Here is a 13,514-nt window from a genome sequence, read left to right as displayed (position 1 = left end):
GGATGGTGGTAGGGAGTCCAGCTGGAGGCCACTGCAGTGATCTTGGGGCAAGTGGTGGTGATGGCTTGGCGTGATCCTGAGCAGGCTGAAGCCCCTGGAGATTGCTTGGAGGGGAGGGAGGGTGAGATGAACTTGAGCCCTGAGCGAGCGGGATGGAGGCTCTGAGTAAGTGAACCGTCAGCAGATGACCTTGTAGCTTGAGGACTGCCTGGAAGCGGGCCAGGGTTGCAGGGCAGGTCTGGGCAGCCTGTCCTCCCAACCCACCCTGAATGAGGACAGCTCGGATGCCAGCCTTAGTGCTCAGTTGTGGAGCCTGGAGCCTAACTGCACTTTTGTGTCAAGGGAGCTGCAAAGTGCAGCTGATCTGCAAAGCGGGGCAGGCAGGACTGGCGGTTTTTTAATTGTCCCCATAGAGATGAGGAAACAGGCTTAGAGACCACATGATGTAGTGTGAAGAGCTGGGAAGCTCCTGTGTCTTGACAGCTGCCCCCTCTACAGACAGGTCCTTGCTTCTCCAAATCCCAAATGTCTATCAGCCTCGTCCCCACTCCCTCATTCAATGCAGGAGAGGAAGTGATGCAGCAGAACCTGAGGGCCTCAGCCAGCCTCCAGCCCAGTGCAGGCTCCCCAGCCAGTGAGCTGGTGAAGGAGCAGGAGCATGCTGCAGGGAGAGTGCTGCACCAGGTCATGCTGGATAGTGCAACCCCACGATAGGAACTTCCAGCAACAGACTTTTGGAAGTGAAATGGTGACATTCCCATTGTGAACATATTTTTCACTGTCTCATGTATTTAAGTGCCTGGTTGATCCATTCAAAAATTCTTCAGTTCATTTCCAGCAAGCTTCAGTGGCAAGGGAATTCTAATTTGGCTGGGGGAGAGCCACTTTCCCCCTCCTGTATTCCAGCTGCCCTGTCAGATCCTCAGCTTCCTCGCTGGCAAAATGGGGATATGGCACCTCCCTTCCAGGTTTCCCCACCTTTGGATCAAATAGATTCCATTCGACAAGGAGGTTTCAAGTCGATGGGTTTGGAGTTCTCAGAAGCCTGGTGGAAAGGTGAGCTTGCTTGAGGGGACCTGACTTTAGGCTGCTCTCTGTTCTCTCCCAAGGCTGGCTCAGGCTGGACCCAGGGCAAGTGTTTGGCAGAGGCTCTGTGACAACTCACAGGGCTCTGGGAAGGAGCAGGACAGGTTCCTCTTGGACTTTAGACAGTATCATCTCCCTGGTTCCTTTTTTGCTGTGGGTGAAAGTCTCAGAAAGCATGCAGGTGACCCGAGTGTCTCTGACTGTCTCTCTTTAACATGGACACTCAGATGTCCATGACCCACAAGGCCTACCTGCTTCACTGCTGGAAGGCCCCCCCGGTCCAGGGACCCTCTCCCCTCAGAATACATCTCCTCATACCCAAAGACTACATCCAGGGAGTGGGCTTGCTGCCCAGGGCAGGACCTCCATCCCTTAGAGGCCAGCCTGTCAGAGCAACGTGGCCCCTGCCATGTTCACTCTCACACACGCACACGTGCGCACACACATGTATGCACGCACACCACACTCCCGCACATGCCCACAGTCACACTTCCACCCACACACACACACCACACCCCCAGACATGTGCCCACATGCACGTGTGCACGTGAGACCCATGGGTCTCCTCCTCCCCAGGTAGGCCAGTGATGGAACCCAAGAATAGGTCCAGACTGGAGATTGAGCCCTGAGGTCCCTCACCATAGACCTCCTCTAGGGGCAGCCCATTGAATAAGCACCTACTGTGTGCCAGGTGTTGTGCTGGGAGCGACAGTTACAGAATGAGGGAGATGTGGTCCCCGCCCTCTGGGAGCTCCCGGGGTACTGGGTGGAGACGGCCAGAGTAGTCGCCTTTGGATTGGCAGTAGCAGGTACCCACAAAGGCCACCTCCTTCCCCACACCTGGGCACCTACCCACCCACAGGTGACAGCATGCCATAGGGAGGGGTGCCACTGAGCACATTCTGGGGCGACTACTCAACAACATCCAGTTATTCCAAGAGCACTCATCATGTACCTACTGGGCACCAGGACCTGTGCTGGCAATTCTGGGGACAAAGAGGGCTTGTACATGGTCCCTGGCTTAGAGGATCTCCCAGCCTGATGGGGGAGGCATACACTGAACCAGGCTGTGGGGACCCAGGGAGAGCGCTATCCCGGCCCAGAAGGCTTCCAGGAGGAGGGGCCATCTGAGCTAGGTTCCAAAGGGCAAGTAGGAACGAGGAGGGGCTGGCAGGAACAAAGGCCCTGGCTGGGCAGACATCCACAGAGTACCGCAAAGTTGGAGGTGAAGTGCTGAGGGACAAGGAAAAGCAGGAGTGCGCATGGCCCTTCCATGCCCTGCAGCTGCCTGGAAGCTGTGAGGAGCGTGGACTTGGTCCCAGAGTCACAGTGGGCGTAGCCACCTGGGTTCCCCACTAGCAAGAAGCCCTCTCCTCTCTGCACCCCTTTTCTTCTCATGGTCACCAGGGCATCTCGCTCTTCTTGCTCTCCTGGTCTTCTTCTCACTGCTCTGCCACCTTTGTGGGTCGCTCCTATTCCCCAGATCTCAGGGCCCAGTCCTTCAGCCTCTTCTCCATTCATTCCCTAGATGATTTCAGCCAGTCTTATGACTTTAAAGACCCTCTAAATGGCAACAACTCCCACGGTATGCCTCTAGTTCACACCTGCCTACTTGATGTCTTTACTGGATATCAAATCAGCATCTCAAATTTAACTCACCAGAACAGAGCTCTTCCCGCAGCCTGCCCCACCTCCACAAACGGCATCTCCGTCCTTCCGTATCTGTTCACTACTGTATCCCTAGTGCCAGAACCACCCCTGGCATAAAAGGGGTGCTCAGCAAACACATGAGTGGATGGATGGAAAGAAAGAAGTCTACGGAGGCTCAAAAGTGAGATGGTCTTTGTGGCATTGGAGGGCTGACATGGAGGCAGGAAATCAAGGGCATGGCTGAATTCCAGAAACCAGATGCCAGGTTCTGTGGCTCCGCAGGCGCCCTGGGAATAGAGAGGAGGATAGAACAGAACCTCTGTCTTCCAGCACCCACCCTCGTTGGTCTTTTATTTCCAAACCCCAGCCCCAACTCCAAGCCCCCAGTGCTTATACCCAGTGAGCCCAGGGCTGGGCAGAGCAAGGCTCATCTGCGTGTAATCCCACCCTGCCCAGCCACTCTGCCCAAGTCCAGGGGAGCCCCATGGCCTTAACTCCAAGAGGCCCAGCTCCCCTCAGTTCAGGGCCAGAGCCCTCTGGAGCACCCCGGGCATGTTCTGGGCTCAGTCTCCTGGAGTCTGTGGAATTTGGGAACACAGCTGGTGTACCACTTCATGGGAGAGCAGAGACTGGGGCAGGGGATTTCTCAGGTCACTAGGGAGCCAGCCTGAGCAGCCTTACCCCCAGCTGGAGCCCTGCTCTGGCCTAGCGTCTTAGTGGCTGTGCTGCTGCTGGTGTCAGTGACTTGCCTTGTTTCTTCTTTCCTGGCTCTGGGGTAGGGGGCAGTGGGGATGCCCAGCAGGGAGGCAGGTGAGGGGTCCGCTGTCTCAGGCCTGGTCCTAGCTCTGGCCCCCTAGGCTGGCCAACCCCTAGAATCGAGTGCCTGCGGACAGCGATGACTCCAGCAGGAAAGCTGTGGTCCGGCCCCCGACTCCGGCACCTCTCAGTGATGGCCTGAAGCCCTTTTTTGTGAAAGAACTGGCATGACGCTTCCTTTTCTCCTGCTCATTTCAGTATCTTTCCACTGGCTCATGTAGAGCTCTGGTCTGGCCCCAGGCAGTGATGAAAATGCTTAGTGAACAAGAACCAGTTCTTTGCTTAGAGATCTGCCCCCGAGGAAGGCCAAACTAACCTGCACCCTGGCCATTTGTGTTATGAAGGCAACTGCAGGGCTGCTGAGGGGCCCCAGGCTGAGGGGTAGCACAGCACACAGCAGGCGCTCCCCCCAGGCTGGGCCCCGTGACCTGCCTTCCTCCAGCTAGGCACCCCAATCCCATGGCTCTTGTCTGTGCCTGACTCCTGCTCCAAGGAGCACAGGTATTAAATGAATATCACATCCTCCCAACCTCCTTTCCCCAGCCCTGGGTCAGCACCATTGATACAGGTTAGTCACAGCCTCAGTCTCTTCATCTCTCCAATGGAGGTGCTTTTCCAATAGTTCAAAGGTGTCCGTGCTGAGCAAAACCCCAGGAAACCTTGTTCCAAGGTGAAGAGGGAAGGACCAGATGGAATCTTCTAGATCCTCCCAGCTACTCCCCAACACACCCATTTGGACTTTCCCCACATATGAGTAACAACATCACTTGCAGCGAACACATGCTGCTCTTAGTCCGTGCACGGCACTGTTCTGAGCACTTCATGGTGCTAACCTCCTCACAGCCCATGAGGCAGCCAGCCCGTCAGCCCCCATTTTGCAGATGAGAGAACTGAGAACAGAAATATCAACTAATTTGCCCACGGCCACACAGCAAGTTGCAGCAAAGGCAAGATTTAAACCTGGGAATTTGCTATCTGGTCCCCTAAGGGCCTTATAAACATGGGCTAAGCCTATCCTTTGCTTGGACCCTCTGTCTCCCACCCACCCTGGCATCTACTCCTGCTGCAAACCTAGAATGAGGTCCCCAGAGCTCCAGGGAAGAAGAAAGTTCTTTCTAGTCGTGCAAGTCAGCATCCATAGCGGCTTACCTCACCCTAGCCCTCAGCATTTCTTGCCTAAATGTCATCTGGGAATGGCTCTCTCCATATCCTGCCAGCCCCACCTGATTCATCTCCCAGGATGCCACCAGCATACACTTTCCAAAATTTACTAAGTAGACTGCACTACTCTCAAAACCCTTCAAGGGCTCCCAGTGCCTTGGAGCCTTAGGAAAAAAAAAATATATATATGTATCAACCTCCCTGTGCCTCCCAGTCGCAAACAGCAGGCACTTGAGGTTGGGGGCCTGGGGTGAAGCCAGTCCCACCTGAGGGGAGAAAGCAGGGAGTGGCTGTGGTTCTCCTGGCTGATAGCGACTCCTCATAGACAACAGAGGGCACCAGGAACCTTTTCCTACTTCCAGAAAAATAAACAACATTCCAGCAAACCAAAATGTGTTTGCAAGACAATAAATGGAAAATGGCTTTTAGAAGGCCCCCAAATATTTAAAGTAAGACGGATACCTCCCTCCCTCCCAACCCACCTTCCGCCAAGGCCATTGCGACTCCACAAGAACACAGAACTCGCAGGCCCAGGAAAAGAAGGCAGACGCCTCAAACACAAAACATCTTGTTATGCACCAGGAACAAAAACTGTGCCCAACAAGTCACCTTGCATTTTGTAATCAGTGTAATAAACTCCAACCCACGTTCCCCAAACATGTCAGGAAGGGCTGCGGAAAAAAGATGTCCCTTTAATAAAACGTTATCAACATATATCGTACACAAACTACAATGTATCATAATTACTTTTTTTTTTCCTCTCTTAATTCAGAACCAGACTACAAGGTAAGAAAAAACACAGAAACAGCTACAATGTTCCCAATAATCCGCACAAAGTCTTTTTTCAGGCAGATGATATCTCACATAATATGATATACATGGATCAGAAAGGGAGGGAGTAAAACAAAGACCAGCTACAGGGGAGGGAGGAAGGAGAAGGGCATGTCAATGTACAAAGAATTCGGGTGTCTTCCAGGGCAAGACACAAAGGTTTCTGTGGGGTGATGAGGTGAGTGGGGCCATGAGCACCCTCCCGGGAGGGGACAGGCTCCACCGTCGGGCTTGTTGGTTTTTGAAAATAAAAACAGGACTGGAGACAGCACGTCTGTTTGGTTGTTGGTGTCCCCCCACCCCCCACAGCTGCTCCAAAGTCTTCCCATCCAGTCCCAAGCATATACAGAGCAATTCTGGTCAGTATCCCATCTTTGAGAAAGGACGAATAAAGAGAAAAAACCGGAACTCGAGCCCCCCAGCCGGTGCACATGACGACGCTGATGCCAGGATCTCGGGACCAGAACGTGGAGGTCACTGTTTCCATGTCCCAGGTCATAGCCATCCTGTCAGTGGCAGCCTCTCCTACTCTGCGTCAGGCCACCACCCAGCTGGCAGGATTCTCACTGGGAAGACTGGGGTGGGGGCGGAGGAGGGGCTGGGAGGTCCAGGAGAGGAGGAGGAAGGCATCCTGGGAACAGTGCATGCCACCGGGTCACGGCGACGGGCTGGGCTGTGGTGGAATCCTGAAAGGGGCCGGTGGTCCGGCCCCTCTGGCCACAGGATGAGGGTGCTGGGTTCTGAGGTCCAAGCGTGCCGCTGCCGTTGCCGTAGAAATCAAGCTAGAACAAACGCGTTCCCGCTCCTCCCCTGCCTGTTGCACAAACCAAAACCCCAAATGGAAAACGGTGACTGCCTTTTCTTCTTTCCAAAAAAGGCCTTTTGAAAGAAACCACCGATTGTAAACTGTCCAGTTTATTATTATTATTTTTGATGGCTACAGACAATGTGGGCTCTCACACCTAGACTAGCGTTTCTGGTGGAAGGGCTTGGGGACAGACAGACAGCAGGGCTTCTGGTTTTCCTTTTTTTTTTTTTTTTTTTTTTTTTTAAGAAGAAAGCATAGAGGTTGATTGGGGTGGGGGGCTTGCTAGAAGCTTCCATTTAAAAAATTTTCCCCAAAAAACCCCCCCTGAAAACAAATAAAAAAATCCCAACGGTAAAACCCCAAACAAAAAACAAAACAAAAAAGTGTCGTGTACGGAAAAGGTCCTTTGGGGAAAGGGCAAGGGGTGCGATTTTTCTGGTCACTGACTTGAAATACATTTTTGAGTTTTGTCCTTCATGTTTTATGGAATAAAAAGTTCGGCCTTTTTATTGCATGAAACTAAAATTGGGAAAGGTGGGGGGCGTGGATGGGGTGGGAAGGGGTTGAGGGGAGCAGGGAGATGCCCTCCCCACCAGCTCCTGGATAATGACACCTCACTTCTTGCATAATTTCTGGCATCTTCCCGCCTGCAATGCCCGCTCTCTCAGCGTCTCGGAGAAGGGGGGATCACACACTCATCGTCATGCTTGGAGAATACTGGAAGGGAGAAGCAGAGAAGGAGGGGGTGAGGATTGTGGGGAGGCCGCTGACACACCGAGGTGCCAAGAGCCTGGTTTGACTGCACAGAACTGAGCAGGGCTCATTTGGGGCTGTGGTTGGGCTGAGGGGTGCATGGTGGCATGGAGTGCGCAGGGGGCCGGCAAGGCAGGGTAAGGGTCAGGAGGTGGGAGCTAAGAGCCACTTCTCAGTGCCAGCCTGACCTTCTGTTGGGAACAATGGCAGCTGACGGTGCCTCCCCTGCTCCTGCCCTTGTCTGAGTCAACCTCTTCTCTCCAAAGGCAGTCACAGCCCCTGCCCCTTGCCCAGTGCAGGCCTCCAGACTGCAGGGAACTGGGCTTTGACGAGCCAGAGCACAGCCAGGGTGCCCTGGGGTGGGGCCAGTCTGGGATTCTTTCTGTTTTTGTTTTTGAGACAGGGTCTCACTCTGTCACTCAGGCAGTGGTGCGATCAAGGCTCACAGCAGCCTCAACCTCCTGGGCTCAAGCAATTCTCCCGCCTTAGCCTAAGTAGCTGGGACTACAGGCATGCGACACTACACCCGGCTGATTTTTGTATTTTTGTGTAGAGATGAGGTTTCGCCGTGTTGCCTGGGTTGGCAGTCTCGGGTTCTTGAAAACTGCTTAATCATAACACTGTTTCTTCAAATGAGAATGCACACAGAAGCCCACTACAGAAAAGCAGCCAGCCAACCCCGCTCTGTGTTGAGAGCCCTGAAAATCACGGGCTGCATGAACCTTTTCCCACTGGACAGATGGAAATGGACCTGTGGGGCAATACTGCTCCAACTCCCTCAGCCCAGGCTCTCCCGGCCGTATCAGCTTAATTAGTGCCAGAGGCATCCAGCCTGCACCGAGCTGCCTCCAGAAGGCCCCACCAGCAGGCAGTCTCGGGGCAGCGTCAAGGCTGCACACTTCTGCTAAAAAAATAACTGAGGTGGAAAGCCCATAACATGGTCACCAGCTCAGCTGGCAGGCTGCGGCCCGGCTCTGTAGCTCGCAACTTATTAGGTAAGAGTCCAGGCCGTGGGGACAAGAGCAGCGGGCAGGGGGCGAGGCTTACATTGTCGTTCTGAAAGGAGTGGAGGAAGTTCCCTCCTAGCTCGCCGTCATCTCGAGGGGTGCCTGGAGGATTGCTAATGCCACTTATGTTGTTAGGAGAATTCTGTAGAAAGAGGAGAGGAGGTGAGCGCCTGTGTCCCCAACAACCTGCCCACACAGATGGGGCGCCACCAGGGAGACCGAGTGCACACTCACTTTTGGAAGTCCGTCTATGTCGCCTGACCCTGGAAAGAAAAAATAATCCAATTCAGTTTCTTGCTTGCTCTTCCACAGAGGGGTCCCCCCTCATCCCTGGGCTCCTCGGGCCTCTAAGCCCTTCCATCCCAGTCCCACACTGTGCGGAGGACTTTCTGTGTGGCATCCCTCTCAGGATCTTCCTGTGTGCCCAGCCAAGGCAGGCCAGGGCTGTGTACCAAGCCCAGCTGAGCCAGGAGCTGAGGCACACAGCTGGTTGCCCCGGCAGGGTGGGGCATGGTGAGGGCAGGGGCCGCTCACCTAACGATCCATTCATGTGGTGTGGCTCCATGCCGCCCATGCCGCCCATCGGACCGTCCGAGCCGGGACCCATCGGGAACTGGGGAAGAAGCACAGGGCATGGCAGCTCAGCGGGCCCAGGCCCTCTGCACCCCTCACAAGCAGGGAGCTACAGCCATGCCAGAGTCCTGGCCCTGAGGAACCCCTGCTCCAGCAGGCTCTGCTCACACTCGGACATGTCCTGCCTGGCAGCTGGGCCAGGCTCCTCACCTCAGCCCTCCGAGCTGCAGGGCAGAGGTGCTCATTCCAATGACCCAAGTGAGGGAGAGGGACTGGCCCGCTGCCACCCAGCTCCGCGCAGAGGCAGCTTTCAATCTGAGCCTCTCAGATCCCACCACAGGGCCCCCTCCATCCCCCGTGTGGAGGGTGTGGTTCCCCAGAGATACATGTGGACAGCTCTCCGACCGTGTCAGGCCAGGGACCAAAACACCAGTGCTTCCCATCCCCACTTCACGGGTGAGGAAACAAGCACTGAGAGCAAACACTTTGCTTGAGGTCCCAGTGGCTGGAAGTGGAGGAGCTGGGACTGGAACCTGGCAGCAGGCCTAGAGCCATCGTGCTGGCCCTCTCCAAGCTAACAAAAGGAAGAAGTTAGAAATGAATGTTTCCTAGGGCTGGGCGGTAAGAAGAGGTGGGGTTTGATGAGTGGGGGGGAAGAGGGAGCTAGGGCACTGGCCTAGGAGGGACTGCATGGCATCCTGGGACTGTGGGATGGTGGTGGGAGGTCACTAATGAGGCTCCCATGCAGAACTGATGGTGTGGCAGATGGGGACTCAGAGATAAGAGTCGATTCTACCCACCCGCAGGCCTATCTGGAACTATCAAACCCATCTCGGAAAGGAAGGCCAGAAAGGTCACATCCCACAGCCACGAGTCACAGGGCTGGGGAGGGGTGGCTGAGCCCAGCCTGGAGCGCCAGGGCCCTGTGATGCAGACTGGATCTGCATCTAGTGGGAAGGGAGTGGAGGTGGTGGAATGGAGGGCTGTTTTGGCACCTGGCCGGGATTGGGCACCGCAGACGCAGAGCTGAGTCACACCTGAGCCCCAGCCCAGAGGAGCAGCTCATGGATACCCAACTGCCCCACAGGAGGACAGAGATGCTGACTTCCAAAGACAGCTGCAAAGTACAGCTGCGGCTTCAGAGCAAGGCAGAGAAATCAGAACCGGCTGCCTGGAGGAGGAAGAGAGCATCGACAAAATTGAGGGGTAAAATCTGGGCAGGCAGAGCCCATCGCGGAAGTCACTCTAGGCAGGGGTCCCACATGAGCAGGGGTGCAAGGGGTAAGGCTGTGACCAGGCTGCAGAGGCACAGCTAGGGTATGAGCTGCTTCCCTGTGCCTACCCAGACTGGGGGAAGGGCGGCGCATCCTTCCCTCTCCAGTGGACCCCCCACCAAAGCAGCTCACAGGCTTTTGGGAACATTTTGCCATCTAGCAACAAATTTCATGCTTATTAACCCAAGTGATGGGAGGATGAAAGTAACCAGCTTTCTAGGGAGTCAACCCAGGACACAGCCATGCCAGACCCCAAAAATCCCCAAACATGATAATACAGAATTATGCATATGTATGTCATTACCATAACATGAATATGTCATTAACATCAATGTATTAAGAAACTGGTAGTTCTTCAAAATGACGTATTATTGTATACTTTCTGTGTATTATCTTAACAGTTTTATTGAGATATAATTCACATGGCATACAACTGATCCATGTAAAGTGTAAAATTCAGTGGTTTTCAGTATATTTACAGGGTTGTGCAACCATCACCACAACCAATTTTGAACGTTTCCATAACCTCAGAAAGAAATCCTGTACCCGACTGCAGTCATTTCCATCCCCCTCCAATCCCCGGCCCCAGGCAAACACTAATCTACTTTCCGTCTCCACGGATTTGCCTATCCTGGACATGTCATATACACAGAATCGTGTGAGCTTTTGTACCTGCTTTCTTTCACTTAGCATGTTTTCAAGGTTCATCAGTGTTGTCACATGAATCAGTACTTGATTCCTTCCTATGAACAAAAAGTAGTCCATCGTATGGATGTACCACATTTCATTGATCCATTCATCAGCGGAGGGAACGTTCAGGTTGTTTTCACTGTTTGGCTATTCTGACACTAATGACACTGATGTACCAGCTGCCGTGTGGACATATGTTTTCATTTCTCTTGGGCAGATCCCTAGGAGAACTGCTGGGTCATAGGGTAACCCAATTCTCATATCACAGTGGACATCACTAGGCTGTCTGATCTTTCAAGGAAACGTGAAGCTGTTTAAAAAAGCAGCTATGCCATTTTACATTCCCACCAGCAGCTCTGAGAGTTCCACTGCTTCCACGCCCTCGCCAACACCAGTCATTATCTGTCTTTTTTACTACAGTCGTCCTAGTGGGTGTGAAGTGCTATCTCACTGTGGTTTTGATTTGCATTTCCTAATGACTAACGATGCTGAGCATCCTCTCATGTACTTACTAGCTATTTGTAATTTTTGGAGAAATGTTCATTTATATCCGTGTCCATTTTTAAATTAGGTTGTTACTGAGTTTTTCTCAGAGTTACGTATTTTGAATTCAAGTCCCTTATCAGATACCTGATTTGCCAATATTTTCTCCATTCTGTGGTTTGTCTTTTTACTTCCTTGACACCTCTGAAGCACAAATCTTCATCTCCTATGAAGTCCAGTTTGTCTACTTTTTTCTTTTGCTACTTGTGCTTTTGGGCTTGCGTCTAAGAAGGCTTCGCTTAACTCAGGTCATGAAGATTTACTCCTGTGTTTACTTCAAGTGTTTTGGAGTTTTAGCTCTAACATTGAGATCTATGGTCTACTTTTATTTTTTATTATTTTTTAATTTATTTTTGAGATGGGGTCTCACTCTGTCAGCCAGGCTGGAGTGCAGTGGCGTGATCTTGGCTCACTGCAACCTCCGCCTCCTGGGTTCAAGCAATTCTCATGCGTCAGCCTCCCGAATAGCTGGGACTACAGGCACACGCCACCATACCCGGCTAATTTTGTATTTTTAGTAGAGACGGGGTTTCCCACGTTGGCCAAGCTGGTCTCGAGCTCCTGACCTCAAATGATCCACCTGTTTCAGCCTCCCAAAGTGCTAGGATTATAGGTGTGAGCCACCGTGCCCGGCCCCCCATAATCTACTTTAACTTTTGTGTGCTGCTGTAAAGACACAGTTCAATCTCATTTGTCCGCATGTGGATATTCAGTTGTCTCAGTATCATTTATTCTGTATTATCTACTTTTCCATTATATTAATGCTATTATGTAAACAACAATAGGAACTAGTTAACAGCAGCAATTAGTAGCAATTAGAAGGTGGACTAGTTAAATGATTGATATGTATGAGAAAAAAATATTAATATTTTTATAACGTTTCTGTCCTCTGATAGAGAAATAACTTTTTATTGGAATACTTAAATTTGACAGGCTATGTTACATTAATTATTTTATTTTTTAGAGATGAGGACTTGCTCTGTCACCCAAGCTAGAGTATGCTCAAGTGATCCATCCACTGCCTCAGCCTCCTGAGTAGCTGGGACTACAGGCTCGCTTATTATTTATGTTTTTAAAAAATAAAACATAAGCCAAGCGTGGTGGCTCACACCTGTAATCCCTTTGGGAGGCTGAGGCAGGAGGATCTCCTGAGCCCAGCAGTTCAAGAACATCCTGGGCAACATAGTGAGACCTCATCTCTACAACAACAAATTAGGGGCAACATAGTGAGACTTCATCTCTACAACAACAAATAAAATTAGCTGGGTGTGGTGGCACGTGCCTGTAGTCCCAGCTACTCAGGAGGCTGTGGTGGGAGGGATCCCTTGAGCCCCAGATGCTGAAGCTGCAGTGAGTCATGACTGTGACAGAGACCCTATCTCTAAATAAACAAACACACATAAACACAACAGGATTAATGAAACGAACATTACTAATATTTAAATGAAAAATGTTTCTTTCTGCCCCAGGATACATTAGAACATTCTGCTCTGCTTCCTTTCCCATTGGTCTCTGAATTGCCTAAAGCCTTTATAGCCTTTAGGACATCTTTTAAAAAAAAAAAAAAAAAAAAAAAAAAAAGATGGAGTCTGGCTCTGTCATCCAGGCTGGAGTGCAGTGGCATGATCATGGCTCACTGCAGCCTTAAATTCCTAGGCTCAAACAATCCTCTTGCTTCAGCCTCCCACGTAGCTGACTACAGGCATACACCACTGCACCCAGCTTAGAACATCTTTCTTTTAAATGCACTGGTAAAACTGAATAAAGTCAAACTTAAAACCCATTTGACTTGTCACTCTGTTTATTTAAAGCCCATGTTACACTGACTCCTGGTCAACCTAACACGATAACACCAAACTAAATATCCTCTCCACACAACCCTTGCACACAAAGTACTTTGGGTTTTACTTATAAGCACAGGTTTTGGGACTTGTAGGAATTCACGTCCAGCTCTCCAAAGATGCCCATCCATTTTTGTCCAGGGGCTGGCTTTGGTGGACCAGCTGCTTGTCAATCAGGCCTTTACATCTGTAATTCATCAGATGGGCTATCCCTGTCTAAGATGCCCACCTTTTTTTTTTTTTTTTTTTTTTTTTTTTGGAGACAGAGTCTCGCTCTGCTGCCCAGGCTGGAGTGCAATGGCACAATCTCTGCTCACTACAACCTCCACCTCCCAGGTTCAAGCGATTCTCCTGACTCAGCCTCCTGAGTAGCTGGGACTACAGGCGTGTGCCACCATGCCTGCTATTTTTTTTTTCCCCCCAAGACGGAGTCTCACTCTGTCACCCAGGCTGGAGTGCAGCGTTGCAATCTCAGCTCACT

At 51.7% G+C, this 13,514-nt stretch overlaps 1 protein-coding gene across 13 annotated transcripts in view; it reads right to left on the bottom strand.

The window, feature by feature from the left end:
- Positions 1–5,385: 5,385 nt before the first annotated feature.
- The window catches only part of SSBP3 (single stranded DNA binding protein 3), a 181,949-nt gene continuing 173,820 nt past the window's right edge, over positions 5,386–13,514 (bottom strand). For 11 of the 13 annotated variants that reach the window (XM_005543286.5, XM_005543284.5, XM_005543282.5 and 8 more), the window contains 4 exons: positions 8,647–8,725; positions 8,347–8,375; positions 8,153–8,254; positions 5,386–7,069 (listed from right to left, as the gene is read on the bottom strand). In XM_005543286.5, coding sequence (XP_005543343.1) covers positions 7,040–7,069; positions 8,153–8,254; positions 8,347–8,375; positions 8,647–8,725 — 240 coding nt within the window. In that variant the 3' untranslated portion in view covers positions 5,386–7,039. The remainder of the gene's footprint in view (positions 7,070–8,152; positions 8,255–8,346; positions 8,376–8,646; positions 8,726–13,514) is intronic. The other 2 variants (XR_012419873.1, XR_012419872.1) reach the window with 1 other exon arrangement.

The sequence above is a fragment of the Macaca fascicularis genome, chromosome 1 (genome assembly GCF_037993035.2).
Source record: "Macaca fascicularis isolate 582-1 chromosome 1, T2T-MFA8v1.1".
NCBI lineage: Eukaryota > Metazoa > Chordata > Mammalia > Primates > Cercopithecidae > Macaca > Macaca fascicularis.
The sequence above is the reverse complement of the archived record's forward strand: the minus strand, read 5'-3'. Positions and strand labels throughout refer to the sequence as shown.